The sequence below is a fragment of the Sapajus apella genome, unplaced genomic scaffold (genome assembly GCF_009761245.1).
Source record: "Sapajus apella isolate SASKATOON/1434 unplaced genomic scaffold, GSC_monkey_1.0 scaffold7, whole genome shotgun sequence".
Classification (NCBI taxonomy): Eukaryota; Metazoa; Chordata; class Mammalia; order Primates; family Cebidae; genus Sapajus; species Sapajus apella.
In genome coordinates, this window is record NW_022436947.1 from 23,742,503 (window position 1) to 23,761,794 (window position 19,292).

Here is a 19,292-nt window from a genome sequence, read left to right on the forward strand (position 1 = left end):
GTGTGTGTGTGTGTGTGTGTGTGTGTGTGTGTGTGTGTGTGTGTGTGGTTGGGGGTAGGTTCTATGTGATGAAGAGGCAGCATGAGGAAATGGGAACTTTATGGGGTGAGATGCCCACAAAAAGGGGAGGTCAAAAGTAATCAGAATCAAGCTTCACCCACGTTTTGGTCAGGTTGCCTTGAAACTCTTTTCAATTACAAGCCGCTCAAATTTTCCAAAGTGTAAATGTCTTTGATTGCTCCTAAGAAATAGTAACCTTAAAAACCAATTAAGGAAGATATTATTATGGCAAGAAAAACAGCAAAAGACATTCTCCTCTAGTCTTCAGTTGAAGAAAGTGAGTGCTCTAAGGTTCAACTATAATCACTCCCTCATGCAGCTCAGATCTGAAGAGTATGTACAACTGTGTGATGTTGTGCATGTGACATTTTGCAGGCCAAACTGCAGGCTAAATCTTGGAAGCTGGACTTTCTGGGATGAGTATCCTGGTGGCTCTGTGGTTATCTACTCTGGTTATTGCTTTAGGCATCTGTAAATCAAAGAAGCCCTTAAGTTATAGATAGGTTCATCTCTAACGGAGGAATGCTGCTGCCCTCCTCTCCAGAGAATGTGTCTGCACCTAATCACAGGCCACTTTCACTGGTTATGATGTCAGAACCCCCACCTGGGCCAGAGGTCACCCTGAGGTCTCCTCTCCAACCACAGGAAACAAGCAACCCTCCACGTCTTCTCCAGTCAAGTTCAAAAAACACATGGAGCTCAATGTTGTTTAGCTTGTTGCCTTTGGAAAACCCAAAAGCCTGGCTGACAACTCCAGGCTGTGAATGGTGTAAGCGTTGAGGTATCACTTTTTTCTCCACATAAATCATATTTGGCAAACAGAACTCAGAACCCATGGGAACACAATCCTAATCATGGTTTTCAGAAACTGGTGTTCTCTCATGCCCAGTAGTGTGGCCTGCATTGCAGAAGCTCACAAATTCCGGGATTGTGTCCCACCAGCTGAATTTTAAAAAGGTAACATCTTTTTAATGATTAAACATGATTAAAAATATGTTAGCCAATAGCAATGCATGGGTCTGACTTAGATACTAATATGCGAAGTTCTAACCGGTACACCTTATGTCCCTCATTTCTTCACTGCATAAATATTCATGGACATCCTCCCATGTGCCAGATGCTCATATAATCACTGGGAATGCAGGGTTGAGGAAAACAGACTCAGTTCTTACCCTTGTGGCTTCATCGACTTCATGGTCCTTGAAGCAGTATCCAGGAAATGGGACACAGGCTAGATGCTGGAACCCTCTCACTGGGACAGGAGATTGGTTTTGTTTAGGTTTCAGTCCTTGTTGCATTGCTCTGTTACAACGTTTTATCTTATATATGTCATTTTGACAAGGTAAAGAATAAGTTATTCATCTCTTTCCACTTTGAGACATAGAAATTCATGAATTGATATCTAAAATGTGTTAAGATAGCTAGACCAGAAGAGAATTGTAGAAAGCAATGTTTCACTGAAACTTATCAGTCACCATTTTCATGGGTAGTTAATGATTATGCTGTATAATTAGTATTAATTACTGCCCATCGAGGCCTCTTTTCAAACTCTTTAGTGGTATATGGTAAAATTAGCCTTTCCCTCCTTCCCAAAACACTCTTATTTCCTTGACTTCTACAACACCTCATTCTCCTGCTTTTCCTCCTGCTCCAATAACTGGTCCTTTTCTATTTCGGTTGCTAGTTTCTCCTTCTCCACATTTTGAAGATCTTCTAGGCTATCTGAACCCTCTTTGCTCTCTCTGAACTTTCTCACTGGTTTGGTCTCTCCATTTCTATGGCTTTAAATGTTGTCCCTGCCCTTATCTGCCTTCTGTAGCACCATCCTGTATCCAATTCCCTGCTTGACAGCTTCACCCAGATGTCACACAGTTGTATCAACCTGCTTCTGCTCGAAACTGGACTCCTTATTTGCCCTGTCCCCTGAAACTTGTTTTCCCCCAGCCCTCCTCATCTCAGAAAATGGTACTGCCACCCACTTCTGTGGTCAAGTATCAACCTGCCAGTCATTCCTTACACTCTTTCCTTTCACCTCCATCATCTCGGGTACCGCTGGGACCTCTTAAATGTGTCAAGAACCTGTCTGCTTCTCCGTCCTCACTGCCACCCCCTAGGTCCAAACAGAGCTATGTTCTTTCGTTCATAGCACATGCCACAGTGTGTATAGTGTATTTGTATAAACATGGGCTTGTGACCTGCTCCTACCATTGGAGTCCACTGAGGATCCTATGACGGCAGGAATTGTATCTACCTTGCTCACTAGTTCCCCAACTCCTAGCACACAAATATTGTTGCACTGAATTGAATGACAGATTATGAACAACATAAAATAGTTTCATTAGATGAGCTGCATTCTTAAGTGTGTTGCTGCTGCTTCATAGCTTAAAGATAGCTTGGTTCCTTTGAAAGGAATTACTAAGCACGTCTCCACCCATCACTGATACCTTTTAACACACAGCCTATGGAAATTCCCATTTAAGCTTACATGTTTAGTGGAATTTTTCCTCATATTCAAGTGCATTTGTGAAGCATTTACAGAGCTTAAGATGTTGCTTGCCTGGCTATTTCCCTGGAGATAAAAAGTCTCACGTGAACAAATGCATCAGCAGACCATATCTATTGCTTTTAACTGGCAGCAGATACTCAGTTCTTTTACTCTTGGAGGGGCATTTTTCATTCATTACTATCATTGGCATCCCTGGGTAGTTCCTACTTCTGGTATTAACATAGCAAAAATACTTTTCACATCCAGTGCTCTTTGATGTTGTAGGCATAATCTATAAATCTGTGTTATTTTTCAAAATATGAACTTAATAGAATTACTATATTTTTAGGATACACTAAAATGCACCTATTTGAATTAATTGACAATGGTATCAGATTGAATTATGAATACTCAAAAAAAGATTTTTTTTCTAAAAAAAGAAGCTTTTAGAAAAAAATGTTCATTTTCTTAATTCTAATTCCTTGATATAGTTTGAACTACTGACAAATAATTTACCAAACAGATATCCTTTTATTTTATTTTTGGAAATAGAAAGCACTCATTTCAAATTACCATATCAGTGTGTTGCAAACAAAGAGATGATGTTAAAACACCTCAAAGTAAAAAATTTGCTCACTTCATTTAAGCTTTCCCCATGACACTATTTTGTACTGCTCAATCTCTTTTTTAAAGATATGCAAATTTCATATTATTAGGGAGGAGCCCTGCATGATCTATAAGGAGACTTTGGTGCTACAGATTGCTACGTATTACTATTTCTACTGATCACCAAGTGGACTAATGGGCAAATTCACTTCTCTGGGTCTCTTAAGAAATGGTTGTTTCCTCTAGCACTTTCTAAGGTTTCTTTGATTCAGTAAGTGAATAAATTACTAATTGAGTTTAATTAAGTTTGCAATAACAGAACCATAAATTGATACTGCAAACTCCCTTAAGTTGTCATTTTTAATTTCTATCATTTAAAAATGTGCCACTTTTTTTGTATGTGTTTTCTATATACTAAACAAGATCATTTGAATAGAGCCAAAGTTTAGCTGGTCTGCTGCCACCATGGTGCCTGAAGACTGGGTTACCAGTCCCTGAGAAATGTGCCCTCAATGGGCAAAAAGAAGGCTAAGCTTAATTTTTTTTTTTTTTTTTTTTTTTTTCTGGAGACAGAGTCTGGCTGTGTCACCTAGGCTGGAGTGCATTAATGCAATCTTGGCTCACTGCAACCTCTGCCTTCTGTGTGCAAATGATTCTCCTGCCTCAGCTTCCCAAGTAGCTGGGATTACAGACAGGCACCCACCACTCCCGGCTCATTTTTGTATTTTTAGTAGAGATGGGGTTTCACCATGTTGGCCAGCCTGGTCTCAAACTCCTGACCTCAAGTGACCCGCTCACCTTGGCCTCCCAAAGTGCTGGGATTACAAGCATGAGCCACCATGCCTGGCCTTGATCTAAATTTTTAAGACACTGTTTTTAATGTAATATTTAATAAATCAGCACATATGTGTTGACCACCTGAGCACTACACAGTATATAGAAGAAAGCTAAGACCCAACCCCTGTCCCTGGGGAGACAAGATGCACGAAAAATGCTCAAATATTTCTAAACAGTGCATGAGCCCTGTGGCATGACGTGCATTGCAGACCTTATGAAGGAAGTCAGCTGGGCTTGGGGACCAGGAGTGCTCCACAGAAAATGTTGAAGTAGGCCTGGATTTGAAGGATGGGAAGACTTCTGAGGGAAGGAGTTACAGGAAAGGCCAATGCAGCAGATAAGAGTAACTTCTTTTTTGAGACGGAGACTCGCTCTGTCGCCAGGCTGGAGTGCAGTGGCACGATCTCAGCTCACTACAACCTCCGCCCCCTGGGTTCAAGCAGTTCTCCTGCCTCAGCCTCCCAGATAGCTGGTACTACAGGCACACACCACCATGCCCAGCTAATTTTCGTATTTTTAGTAGAGACAGGATTTCACCATGTTGGCCAGGATGGTCTTGATCTCTTGACCTCATGATCCACCCACCTTGGGCTCCCAAGGTGCTAGAATTACAGGTGTGAGCCACCACGCCTGGCCAAGAGTAACTCTTATGGGGAAACAGTGTACATGACTGTGACATCAGAAAGTCACCTCAGTGGAATCGTGAAGAGATGCCCTGGTTAACAGGTACAGGAGGAGGACAGTGGGAAATAGCTTTGAGTAGGCTATGCAGTGCCAGATACGGAAAGCCTCACAGAGTCTGCCCACAACAACTTTAATTCCATTATAAGATTTGCTAATTTAATGGGGCATGCTTTCCTGTACCAGTCAAACTTTTCCAGCTTATGAAAACACTGAATTAAATCATCTGAGATCAGTGAAGATACTGTCTTTCGTAAGTAACTTAAGCTGTGCAGTCCTAATGTGAGGAAGGGGTGAGCCTGGCCAGTAGATGAATGTGCGGTCTCTAACATTTGCTCTTTAACATACTTTTGTTCCCTCAATAAATCTGTGTCATTAAGGACAACATGTAAGTCAACCAGAGGAGAAACAGCCCATTGGATGGCAGGCTTAAGTGAATCTTGCTTCATGCCCTAATAGTCAACATATGGGCCTCTGTCAGCCTGGAGTAGCAGGAATTTCCAGACACAGGCCTATCCAGAGAGGGGGCTGGGGAGAGAAGGGGTGAGGAGGAGAGGGAGAGATAGAGAGAGGCAGAGAGGAGAGAGTCAGGAGAGAAAGAGAGAGAGAGGGAGAGAAAGAAGGGAGCCCTTCCTCCAGGTCCCAGAGGTATGGGTCTGGGAACTATTAGCAAAAGCCCCTCTGTTCCTCCTCTGCTGTCAGCAAGATGCATGTTAGTGGAGACAGAAATGTTTTTACACTGGGATCCCTGACTCCATTATTAATTTTATAGCTCTGGAGATGGGATGCTCAATTCTGTAAAGTTCCCTCGACATTGCCCCACAAAAAGTGTTACATGGTCCCAAACTTATATGATTTAGAAACTCCACTTCTTTGTTCTTTTTAAAATCTCATGAATTTGTGAGCTCTTGTGTGAGTCAGGATATGAGGACAACACATATGGGGAAGCAAAAGGTCTATCTGGCTGGAAGCAGCTCCTTCCCACAGCACAGACATTGCCAAACCTTAACGATGCTGCCTGGATCTGATAGACACCGGGTTTAGGAAGATGATCTGACCATTGTTTGGTATAAAGATGACAAGAAGTTTCAAGTCTGAGTGTGTAACCTTCTGTGTCTGGGGGTTGGGCTCTGAATCTAGGCAGGACACACATCTTGGGCACACTTAACAAACATAAAGCAAAAGAAAGTCAGAAAAATGAGTTTCCGACTGTCACTTTCCTCTTGTGTGAACTACATAAATCAAACTGCAATAAGAAACAACGTTATAAAGGAATATGAATGATTTTGTGGAACAAACATGTTAAATGTGAAGCATCCAAATATATGTTTACCCTTTAAAGTATCAATTTGGGAGGCTCTAATGAGAGGACCCGTAGTTGAGAATATTTTTTGAATGTCTCTTTTGGAGTATTTTTAAGAGCCAGCCACACATGTTTTGTAGATACAGTGTGGTACAAATATTCATCCTGTAAAGATCAAGATGGCTGTTGGAAATGGCTCAGAGAATCTTCAAATGAAGTATGAAGAGTTAGGTAGATGATCAGCCTGAGTATTATATTCTTGACGAGATATAAATTGATGCTATTGGCTTCCCTGAAACAGAAGGTTCTACTTGAAGAGGGCTCTTCCTAATGTCCTTGGCCTTGGCCACATCTGTGACAGACATTAAAACCACCTTGAGGGCTCACATGTTTTGGAGACATGCATCCTGGCATTGCAAACAAGTTATTCTCAGTTCTCCAAAAGGTTACAGAAATCCAATGGACTATCAAAATAGCAAAAACGCAGCATGAACAACTAACACCACGTTAACCAGCCCTTTTTTTAGTTTCTCACATAACTTTATGTATTTTAATTGTCTGTATCATATCATGAGCTGGAGAAAAAGGCTCTCTCCCCAAAAAGTTACATGTCAGGACCTTTGCAAGTTATTCATTTGATAAAACAATTAGAAGAGAGTGCAGGCAAGATGCCAGCATGCTGGTCACATCCTGTTATAAAGGAGGCTGGTTTTTGGTACTTGGTAGGGGCATCAGCAAAGAGGCAGAATGTCACAGCATTTAAGCGCCTGAGCTCTGGAGTCAGGCAAGCCCGTTTGCAAATCCTGTCCTTGCCACCAGCTGGCTGTGAGATCTCGGGCAAGTTACTTAATCTCCCTGAATCTCCATTTCCTCATTTCCAAAATGGTGATAATACCAGTACCTTCTTTATAAGCTTATGAGAATTAAATTAGATAATGCAGGTAAAATGCTTAGCATGGGCCTAGCTCACAGAAGTGCTCCATAAATATGGGCTCCAATTGTGAACAGAAGGAAAAGAAAGAGAGTAAAAAGAAGGTAGAAGGAAAGGAAGAAAGAAGAAGAGGGAATGAGAAAAAAAAAAAAGGAAAGGATGGATGAACTTTCACTCCATTCAGCTTTGAAAATGTGAAAACTTACCCTTATGGGATTAAGGCTGATAGATATAGCTGGGTTTGTTTCCCCGTGGTTCCTATTGTGGCCCAAGCAAGGGTGAGTGACTCAGTTAACCAGTTTGTATATTATTTGAGAAAAAAGATCTACAAGTATGTGTCCCAAATATTTAGAACTAAACAAATAGGCAGATGATAAAATTCAGTGGCTCCTTTTCATTAAAACACACACACACACACACACACACACACACACAAACATATACTTCTGATTGTTACATTTTATGGGAAACATAATGGTGAAGATTTCTGTTTAGGAAAGACCAATGGAACAGTATGGCCCTACTGCTATTGATGATAATGAGTCTTTATTATAATTCATTAAGGGAAAGTAATGCCAGCAATTTTGTTTAGATTCTACACTCTGGAAATGCTCTTTTCAGAGCTTTGATGAAATGATTCTATGTTCTGACAGTAAGTGTCAAAACTGCCCTTCTGCCCTGCAGCCTGTTATTAGATCTAATTAGATCCAAACCCCAAAACAGGGCCAATTTGTCCTCCACTGCTAGGCGTCATCCTCCCTTCCAGCTGCAGGGACCGCTCTTCCCTGCCCTGATGGCCCATTCCCTGGTGCCCCGATGCCTCAGGGCGGCCCGTCACAGCTCCAGGCTGTGACCTCACTGCTGTTCTCTCATCGGTGGCTCTCAATCTACAAAAACCCTCTCTCATTTTCTGTCTTCTGGGCCCTCATTATGCCCTGTTTGGGCAGCCAGTGGGGAGTGGCATATTCAGTTTGTGTTTTCCAGCATTTTGTAACTGAGCATTGAACTACTGAGACATTTCATTGCGAGAGTCTTTGTTTCCTTTACTGAAACCACTTCTGACTATGTCAATGGTCATAGCTTTGTCTGCTCCTCTCTGTGAGTTCTGATGCTGTTGGTCACTTCACTGAGCAATCCTTCTGTTCAGACAGTCTGGTTCAGTTTTCTGCATCTGGGGGACAAAAAACTCCATGACCATTACAGAAGGTTGAGTCAGACCACAAGTTCAAACCTCGCTAGACTATAAGCCACTCAGGAAAGAAGGACCACCGAGTTAGATTTCAGTGAAAGGCTGACAGCCTGAATCAGAAACAAGACACTTCTCCTTATTCTAGCCCCCTTAAGCCCAAAGCCCTAGAGCAGATAAAGAATTCTGATGCATGGCACTGTATTCCCATTTTGATAAACGCAGGTTAGTGGAAGGGAAGAATGTTTACTGGTGCTCAGGGCATGTGAACAGCAATAAAAAAGTAAAAATGGAGAGTCACTTCTGGGAGGCCAAGTGAGAGCACTTTTCACACCCATAGCTTCACTTACCACCGCTGTACAAAGATTTCTAAACCTGAGTCTTCATCCCCACCTCTCTCCTGAGTCCCAGGGAGTTATTTTCAGCAAACATTTCTACCTGAATGACCCACAGTCACAGCAAACTCAACATGTTGAAAACTAAACTCATCTTTTCTCTAAGGGGACCCTAACCACGCGTCCCCCATGTCAGGGAATTAACAGCACCATTAGTCACTCGGGCCAGAACCTGAGAAACCCCTTTGACTTTTCTCATCCTCCCCCCAATCTCCACCCAGTCACCATGTCCCATAGCTCCTGCCTCCTCACCTTCTCTCGACTTCAGTGACTGCTCCAATTCCCACCAGCACTGTCTTAATCCAGGCCACTCGTGTCCTGCCCAGAGTCTGTATTGGTCTCTAACTTGTCTCCTTGTCCTCACTCCAGCCCCCTCCACTTCATTCCAGCCCCACACCCATGGAGATCCTTCTGAAACACAAATCAGAACAGGTTGCCCTTTTGTGTGAAAGCCCTGTTGGCTTTAGTTCAAGTTTGAGTTTAAACCCCTAGACCATTAGCGATGCGGCTTCGCCTCACCACTCCGAACTCATCTCCTGACCCTCTCCCCTTTGAGTATCGTATTCCAGCCATGGGGAACCACTTTCCTGCTCCTCACACACTGCAGAGCTTTGCTCATTTCCTGGCCTTGGCATGTGCCACCACCACCTCCTCCTTATCTTCCTCCCTCTCCTCCTTTTTCTTCTTTCTCCTCCTTCCCCTCCTCCCTTTCTTCCTCTTTCTCCTCTTCCTCTTCTCTTCCTCCTCCTCTTCCTCTTCCCCTTCTTCCTCCTCCTCTTCATCTCCCTCCTCCCCTTCCTCTTTCCCTTCTTCTTCCCCCTTCCTCCTCCTCTTCATCCTCCACCCTTCCCTTCTTCCTCTACCACCTTCTTGTTACTGAAATATGAAACGCATGCAGAAAATACCCATATCCCATGTGTACAGCACGATGAATTTCCACAAATGGACACACCCACATGACCTGAGCCCAGCTCAAGAACCTGAAGGAGCTCAGTATTCCAGAGGCATCTCTCACGTTCTTTTTCTCTATTCCCCAAGGGAAATAACCTCATTGACTGTAATAGCAATGACAAGTTTTTCCCATTTTTGTGCTTTATGTAAATGAAAACCTAATTGGAAATGAAAACCTTGTGCAGATACCTATTGCTGTAAAACATACCACCAAAAAACATGATGACCTAAAACAATCATGAAATCCCACCTTTGCTCTCATCACCACTCTTGGCTCTACTCTCTTTCGTCCTCTTCATCACCAAGCCTCTCGAAAACTTTACCCACACTCTCTGTCCCCTCCTCCACCACACTCACCTCTACCACTGAAACTGCTCTCATCGAGGTCGCCAGTGACCACCTTGCTGTGCCACCAAATGAACATATTTTTATAGTTTTCCTACTTGACACTCCCTCTACTCCTTAATTCAATGAGTCATCAAGTTCTAGTGGTTCCTCCTCTTCGGCCAATCACATATTTGTCCTGAGTGTTTCTTCACTCAGTATCTCTTGCCTGGGCTATTCCAGCAGCCCTCCTCCCTGCCCTAAGCCGTTCTTCCAGGCTTATCATCACGACATAGCTTTCAGAATTAAAGGTCTGGACAGGCCCACCGCCCACCTTGTACTAAAAATCAAACTGTGGCATGGCATAAAGACCCGTTAGGCCAGGTGTGTGGCTCATGCCTATAAATCCAGCACTTTCGGGGGTCAAAGAAGGGGGATCACTTGAGCCCAGGAGTTTGAGACCGGCCTGGACAAGATGGTGAGGCCCTGTCTCCATAGAAGATACAAAAATTAGCCGGACATGGTGGTGTGCGCCTGTAGTTCCAGCTACTTGAGAGGCTGAGGTGGGAGAATCCCTGGAGCCCAGGAGGTCAAGGCTGCAGTGAGCCATGTTCGTGCCACTGCCCTCAAGCCTGGGTGACAGAGTGAGACCCTGTCTCAAACAACAACAACAAAAACAGACCCTTTAACCTGTTGCTCCAGCCTCCCTTTCTATGCTCATTGTTCCTAATACCCTCCCTGAATCAGCAGTCTTTTGTGAACTTGCCCTCAGAATTTTTGCCAGAAGGTTCTCTCTTGCCCGGGATGCTGTTTAACCCATTTTTTATCAGCAAATCTTTACACCTATTTCTAATGCTACCGCCTCTATAAAACTGTGCAGTTGATGGCTCCTTTTCTGATCCTATTTGCTACTATTACTATCAATACCAAGAAATATCACTATTATAAGATGCTTGGTTCATGCTCTTAGAACAATAAGCTCCTCCGGGCAGGATCTTTGTTTTGTTCTCTGATATATCCCAGGTTCCCAGAATTCTGCCTAGCACATGGTAGTCACTCAATAAACACTTTCTAGATAATACATGGATAGTTAACATTTATTGAGCACTGATTTTATGCCAGGCGCTTTTATACATTATCTCATTCTGTTCTCACCAACAGCTCTATGATGAAAGAACTATTTTTATTCCAGTTTTGCACTGGCAGAAACTGAAGCTTAACAAGTTTAAGTAACTTGCCCAAGACAACACAGTTGATACATGGCAAATCTAGGATTTGAACCCTGATTGTTGGAGCTCTAAATAACCTCATTTGACTGTCTCTGAGCTCTGTTTGCTGTGGTGCTTTGCACATGACTGTACTGTGGGTTACATTAGGTCCTTAGCAAATGAAACAATTAACACAAAGTAGTGGAAGTATCTCTTTACATGTTTATCTCTGTGCCATATAGTGGGTTCACTGAGAATAGGAACTTGGTCCTATTTATTTTACTCTCCCTTGTCCCATAAACCCCAAGTAGCTGGCACAGTGTCTTACAGATGTTTGTGTTCCCGAAATGTTTACTGAATGAAATAATGGGTGTGCTGTAAAGAGGCAGCATTTGGCAACGAGTCCTTTCTGCATAATCAGTAAATTCTGAGGACTGTCCTGATGGCTGCCTGGAATCTGAGCTCAGCTGCTGCCTCTTCTCACCCCATGCTTCTTTAGCACGATACATGCTCGGAGCCATCCCTGGCTGACCCACCCTCCACCCTGACCCCGGCCTTTTGCCATCCTTCCTGTCCTCATGAAGTTCCCCGGCCAGCCTTCCTGCTCTCCGCTGCCAATCATTCTGACCAAGCGCTGCCCCATCCTCCCTTCTTGACCCCGCGCCCTGCTTGAACCTTGCTGCTTCCCTGGTCATCCTGAACAGGCAGGGCAAAATGACATTTCTGTAGATAATTCCAACACAGAGCGGACTGTGATAAACAGAGAGACAGTCACGAGGCGTTGTCAGAGCTCTCAAGAGGAAGACATTCCTAGTTAAATGATGAAGAAACTGAAAATGAATTAAGTCACTGTCTTTTTCATCCTGATATAATTTTTTTTTTTTTTAGTAAGAGTTCAGCTTCTCTAGGTTTGTCAATTAGGTAGGATTGTTGATAGCAAGCAATAGAAACTGAGACAATTTAAGCTACAAGGGGAAGCTTCTTATAAGGATACAGAGTCTCTAGGAACTCAAACATTAGAATGCAGCCAGGCCTCAGGGAGAAATGGAAGCAGAACCAGAAAAATAACTCAGGATCTGAGGAGCATACTCATTCCATGTCTTGCCTTCACTGTAACTGTACATTTGCTTCATTTCTATCTCTCTGTGGACCTCCTTGAGTCCACAGACTTCACCATGGTGTACAGCTGCCAACAGCAACTGAGTTTTTAAGTGGCATAAGGCCATCTCTGTCAAAATCACAAATCTCCAGGGAATTTACCTGAGTCAGGTGGTTTCCCTTGGTCCAATCATTTGTCACCAGCGAGCAGGGAGATGTTATACAACATGACTGCCAGGTGCCCGTTGCTGTGGAGGAGGAAGTAGAAAGGATCATGATAAGCCCATCATACCCTCCCAAAATGTCTACTACATTTTATTCTGCTGTCTGATAATGCACTTATAAAAGAATTCTGAGTGCTCCCCCAAGAGTAGAGCAAATGAATAAACTTTCTATCCTTAAAATTCTTTTTTAGACACAAATACCTAAGTATGGATTGTCAGTTAGCAAACATCACCCTGATTAACTAAGATGATGTTCCACTGGTAATTCCTAGCAGGTTTTCTATGCCAGTTTTGTTTACTGAAGGTGTAGAATCCTGGCTTCACCCAGGACCTCACACACATCTGTATGCTCCGCTAGACTGCAGCAGGGAAGACAGTTAATATGATAAACCTGGCAGGCCCTTCTCCCTCCTCAGGGCCTCGCACAAATGATGCCCACGCCTCCCCTTCAGAACCAGAGTGCTATTCTCTTTCTAATAAGCAGGTCTAGGGAGATAGCATTCCCTCCCTTTGAGGGCTCCATGCCCTGACAAATTTCAAGAGAGCTAACTATGGTTGCTGCTTCCTTATTGTGGTTTGAGGTAGGGAGAGAGAACCAGGATAGATCCTTCTTTTATTCTGATCTGACTCTGCTCAATCAAGGATCCTTAAATTCAAGACTGGGTAAGGATAATCTGAAAAGTCGATCCAACTCAGAAGTAGGAAAGCTGGATTCAGGTTGTCCAAGGAAATCCAAGGTTTCATGTTAACACTTCTGGGACTCGGCCCTCTCAGCACCACTGCACTCCATGCAGCTGGGACAGAGGGATTAGCACACACGGCATGGGCCCACAGAACACAGCCCCAGGCTGTGGGGAGAGAGGGCCAGGGCTCTGTCCTAGAGGATGGACCTCGTGACTCCTCCTCCGGAGGCATATTGTATTCCACCCAGACCTTTTCAGTAACACTCCCTGGCTTCTCTTCCAGGCTCCCTGGGTACAGCAGGCCGTGTGTGCAACCTGACTTCCCGGGGCATGGACAGCTGTGAAGTCATGTGCTGTGGAAGAGGCTACGACACCTCCCATGTCACCCGGATGATCAAGTGTGGGTGTAAGTTCCACTGGTGCTGTGCCGTGCGCTGTCAGGACTGCCTGGAAGCCCTGGACGTGCACACATGCAAGGCACCCAAGAACGCTGACTGGACAAGCCCCACATGATCCCAGCAGAGGTAACCATCCACCTTCCCTTCTACAAGGACTCCATTGGATCTGCAAGGACACTGGACCTTCGGGTTCTCTCTGTGGGGATATTTCCTAAGGCATGTGGCCCTTTTCTCAACAGAAGCCCCTTCTTCCTCCCTGGGGGCCTCAGGACAGGGGGCCGCATGCTGCAACTAAAGCCAACCCTATTCTATCCATCTCCCAGCGTTCTGGGGTCATCTCCCTTCCTGGTGAGTTCTCTTTGGAAATAGCATGCCAGGCTATTCAACCGGGAGGGTAGTGGGCCCAGACCGCTGTCTCCACCCACCTCGACTTTTCTTCGTTCTAGAGCAGTTGCCAGGTAGAAAAAAGAGTGTCTCAAAGGAGCTTTCTCAATGTCTTTCCACCTACAAATGTTCCTAATTAAGAAATTCCATACTTTTCTCTGATGGGTACAGTAAAGAAAGCAGAATCAATTGCCACAGACTTCACTTTAATTTTTGAAAAGACCAAGACTTTTGTCTGATTAAGTGATTTTACAGCTACTGCCTCTAGGGGTAATTGGTGATTACCTGGAGAAGGATGGCTTTCAATACATTTTTAAGCTTAAAATGTATATTTTTAAGGCATTTATTGCCATATTAAAATCTGATGTAACGAGGTGGGGACATGTGTCCTTTGATACTATGGTGTGTTTTATCTTTGTAAGAGCAAAACCCTCAGAAAGGGATTCTTTACATTACTGCCCCCTCAATATAAAAAGTCTTTAGGGAATGAGACTTCCTTCTCACGTAGAACCTGAAGGGAATTAAAAAGAAGATGAATGGTCTGGCAATATTCTGTAACGATCGGGTGAATATGGTAGAAAATAATTTAGTGAATGGAATATTAGAAATGGATCTGTACAGATAAAGAAAAAAGGGAGAATAAAATTCCTGTCTGGTGTTATGCATGTGACCCGTGGAATTTCACAACTGAAATGACTTTAAGGGTGAAAATTTTGGGTATACAAGATTGGTAAACTAAAATGCTGACAGAGAGGTTTCTAGAGCTAAGTCATGCCTGGGGCAGCCTGACAATAAGCAGATGTCTGAGAGAAGTCAGCCACGTGCACCGTCAGCTAATGCCCATCACATCTTCAAGCCCAGTTTAAAGACCTGTCATATTTAATTGTATTTATTTGATTCTTACAAAATGATGTGATACTGTAGCCTAAAGCAAATGACACATAGCATTGCTTATAAAGTTGGTAACCCTGATATATTATATTGCAAACAAATCATAACTTGGAGACTATATTTAAGGGACTCAGCTGTAATTATGGGAGCATCAGTATACAAATAGTCGTTGGCTTCTGCCATCAACCAAAAGATGACATTCAGGGAAAATGGAGAGGCTGCCTGCACCATTTTTTATATTAAATGAAAGAAAGGTGAAATAGCTACTTCTAGTGGTCTTAAAAACGTTGGTTCTTATTCTGTATATGACTTCCGTACAGCGCGACATTAACAGGATACTTCATTGCATGCATCTGGTATCAAACTGTTGATGCTCCCTCATTCTTTCATACTGTGCATTAGGTCATTTAAACTGAGGCTTGTGGAAAACAACCTACTGGAGTACTTTGTCATAGTTGACATTGGCCTCCAGCCCTCTTAAAAATGACAGAATTCATCCCCTTTCCCTCACTCCCAAACCCCCAAATTATTGTCTCACTTTTCCAAAGTGACCCTTTCTTCCTTTTATTTTATGGATTCAGAAGGTGGAAGCAGTAGAAAGACAGTAGCTGCTCTGAGCGTGGTGTGAAGGAGGCCAGGCACGTGCAGCTGCTCATCTTCAGTTACACTGGAGCTTGGTGTGCATGCTTTCATGAGAGTGCGAAGGCACATTCATGGGGGTCCCACAGCCACCAGCCCTTCATCCTGCTAGATGAACTGTGAAATCATCAATCCAGGCTGTGTTTAGAATTGAAAAGGATCTTGGGAGATATCCCAGCTCCCTTCAGTTTAGGGAAATTGAGACCAGGAGAGGTAAAGGGATCAGTGCCCATATCAGCACATATCAGCCATTGCCCAGTGCTCCATCACAAATAGGACCACACTCTGAGTGTTTGAGATAGTGTAGGACTTTATCCATTAAATCAAACTAGTTTCTCCCAGAATTAACTCAGTGGATTTTAAAGAATTTTAGCTTCCAATGGGGTGTTTGCTTTTTTTTTATTATTATAATGCCTGGGAGGTTTAGATCTGACATTCTTTCTATGCTGAGATATATCCCTCCTGGTAACAAAGGGATGAAGCATATCCACATAAAAACCTACGTAAATTGTCCTAATCCATAAGGGAGACTCTGGCAACCATCGCAAGTGGCAATGGGTCCTGCCACTGAGGAGGGAAAAATGAGAGAATGAAATATTGTTATCCACTTTTACTTCTGAACGGAAATGTCTATTATTTGGGAAAAAATTAGAAAATAACTGAAGGTAATTTTAAGCTCCTTTGCCTTAGAGCTTGGTAGAGGACCAGTATTCCAGGAACCTAAAATACACCGTAACTCTGAATTATCTGAGGCTTTTAAGGGGACTGTATGGCACGAACTAGCCGAAACAAAATAACTGGGAAATCCCCTTACAAATTTCCTCCTTATGAAAACCTTATTATAAGTGGAAGTTTTCTAGGTCCAAGATAATGTCTATTAATTTTCTACAATACATGAAAAAGTTCCTGCAACAAGACATAGACTAGTTCACTGGAGTTTTCTGCAATAAAGATATAATCTGCACATGACTCTGAGACTGAGCATATAAATTGTTTTCTTTAACAGATTTGCTTCTGTAAGTTGGTGTGTGGTGCTGACTGATATCTATCTGTATTCTTGGAACATACTTTGTCAATGTGCATTCGGTTTCAACATCCTGGGTAGCCCTCCATGGCCTGAAAGAGTTGACGCTCTGCCTTACGAGACCAATTTATCCCCTCAAGTGACTTAAGCTCAAACACACTAGTTCCCAGTGCCATGACCACACCAAGCTCTGGCTCTGTGCCCCTCAGGGACGATGGAGGGCTCCGGCAAGTTACTGGACTACAGATGCCTCAGAATGGAAGCGGAAGAGGCATAGGGCAACCCCAGAATGCTATATGGTCTCCCTTCACCAGGTGTCACCAGATTGAAATAAACATCTGAAAAGAGGGATCTATCCTGTGGCATCTGGGTGGGGCCAGATGATGGGAGGGGACGTGAGAGGGAAAGAACCTGGTGACTTTTGCCAGGTGACTGGCCAAGCTTGGTGATCAAGGGTAATGGCTTTTTCCAGGCCGGGCACAGTAGTTCACGCCTGTAATCCCAGCATTCTGGGAGGCCGGGGCATGTGGATCACTTGAGGTCAGGGGTTTGAGATCAGCCTAGCCAACATGGTGAAACTCTGTCTCTACTAAAAACACAGGCACCTGTAATCCCAGCTACTCAGGAGGCTGAGGCATGAGAATCATGTGAGCCCGGGAGGCGGAGGTTGCAGTGAGCAGAGATTGCACCACTGTACTCCAGCCTGAGCAACAGAGTGAGACAAAGTCTCTTTAAAAAAGGGGGGAGGGGGACAGTGGCTTCTTCTGCTTTTGTTGGTAACCCCCACCCTTCTTCCTCCTGTCACTTCCCTGTCCTCACACACAGCACCTACTTCCTGAGCCATCATGAGGCCCGCCAGGCTCAGGGACCCAGGCCATGGCTCAGATTGCCCACACCTATTGTGTAGCTCTGTTTTAGGCAGCCAATATTAATTTCAACAGGTGTTTTGAAACAGTCACAACTATATTTTTTTTTTAACTAGAATTATTACAAAGTCTGAAAAAAAAATCAGGCATTGCAGTTCTTTTTCAGCGAAGGTAGCTTTAAAGTCAGAAAATCCAGTTTCACATCAACGTTTCTAGGCCATATTAATTTATTAAGGAAGCTCACGTCAACTCTAACAGACCTAAAGCAGGGCTGTCTCAGAAGCGGGCAACATGACCGTGCATGCGCTCTCCTGGCCGGCTTGTTCATGCCAGGGTATTGTCCTTTCTTCTTGGTTATTAAAAGCTGGCCTGGGGCTGTTGTTGTCTCGCTCAGCTGAAAAACATTCGGCTCTCTTGCCGACTCTCAAAATAAAGGCTCAGAGCGGTGCCCAATGGACCAGAACCATTCTTTTGTGTCTATTTACTGTACTTCAACTTGGGTTTCCTTATCTTAAGAGCAAGAGTTGTACTCAACAAATAAACCTCCCCAGTTCCAAAGCTGGTAAATAGCTTTTGTCAGGCCTGCACTGAACCTCTGAAAAGCAATCTGCTGGTGGGAGCTGACAGCTAAGCCATGCGTCTTTTGACCTTCTCCTTACCTAGGCAGAGAAAATTTTCACTCATCCATGAGAATGTTCTTTACATTTTTCTGGGGATCAGCAAGGTGACAGGTGGTTTGCAAAACCCAACATGATTATTATTTTTCTAAATCATAGTAGTTCCAGCTGCAGCTTTCTTCCCCCCGATATTCACATGGATTTCTGTTTAACCAAACCTCCCACTTGCACAAGCTAATAAAAGTGTCATGCAGATTGTTGCAAAGAACTATTGTTATTTACAAGTCCACGTTTTCTGTGAAATCAAAACATAATAAAGTCGATTTTCAGTGTTAACTTTGTTATTTTAAACTCATGGTAGTCTTGCCAAAACCTCTAGTGAAAAGATGTCCCTGCAGGTTATGGGAACGATTCCCTTGTCTTTTCTCAGGACCATACTTCAAACAACTCAATTGAGAGACATCTTTCAAGTTTGTAAAGATGTTCAGGGAACGCAATTGACTTGCATCACTGACAGCTATTCTTTTGAGTTGATGGGTAAGACTTATGTTAAAAATGGAGAAATTATGCCACATTTTACCCTGTGTGTTCCTGTGTGCACCAATCTAAGTGCTTGCCCTCTCTCGATGTTAGCATGTTTTGTCGGTGTTCATAGATCCGGTGTCTTTCCCCAGCAGCTAACTCACTCCATCAACTTCTCAAATTATTGAGTTCCCTGTAAGTGCTGACTCTGGGCTGAAATGGCATTTTCTCTGCTTGATCAGAAATATGCAGCATCCCTTGCCTGGTTACTGAGATCTGAGCATCCTGAGTTTATGGGCTATTTCCATCAAGCAGTAAAAGCTCAGAAAATGGGAATAAACTCTCCTCTAGAAAAGGATGGCCACCCTCCCCACTTTTTCCTCCTGGATGAGCTATGTTTTGGGGTGACCTGGCTAATCAAGGCACTGGTTTTGCATTTCAAGCACCGCACTGTAGCCCTGTGGTTACACTGCACCCTATCCCTCTAGGATTCCACCTACCCATCTAAAAACTCTCACACCTACTTGGATGATCTAAAAAAGAGGGAGCAGCTGGTGTGGTGGCTCATGGCTATAACTCTAGCACTTTGGGAGACCAAAGCAGGAGGGTCATTTAAGGTCAGGAGTTTAAGACCAGCCTGAGCAAAGTAGCAAGATCCCTCTCTCTACAAAAAAAAAAAAAAAAAAGCTGGACGTGATTGCAGACACCTATATTTCTAGCTATTTGGGAGGCTCAGGTAGGAGGATAACTTGAGCCCAGGGGTTCAAGGCTATAGAGAGCTATAATGGTGTCCCAAGCCTGGACAATATAGCAAGACCCTATATCTTGAAAAATTAAAATAAAAAGAGGCGGTGTTGATTCATGTGTCTAGGTATGTTTTTCAAAGGATACCTCCCCCCAGTATTTTTGCTCTGAAATTGTCAATGAAATTTTCCAATTTTCCAACTTTTTCTGTGAGAGGGCTGTCCTATATATTGTA

At 43.5% G+C, this 19,292-nt stretch overlaps 1 protein-coding gene across 1 annotated transcript in view; it reads left to right on the forward strand.

Annotated features, from left to right (window-relative positions):
* WNT2 (Wnt family member 2) overlaps positions 1-16,250 on the forward strand; it is a 48,030-nt gene extending 31,780 nt beyond the window's left edge. The window contains exon 5 of the mRNA XM_032276198.1: positions 13,256-16,250. Coding sequence (XP_032132089.1) covers positions 13,256-13,485 — 230 coding nt within the window. The 3' untranslated portion in view covers positions 13,486-16,250. The remainder of the gene's footprint in view (positions 1-13,255) is intronic.
* Positions 16,251-19,292: the final 3,042 nt, after the last annotated feature.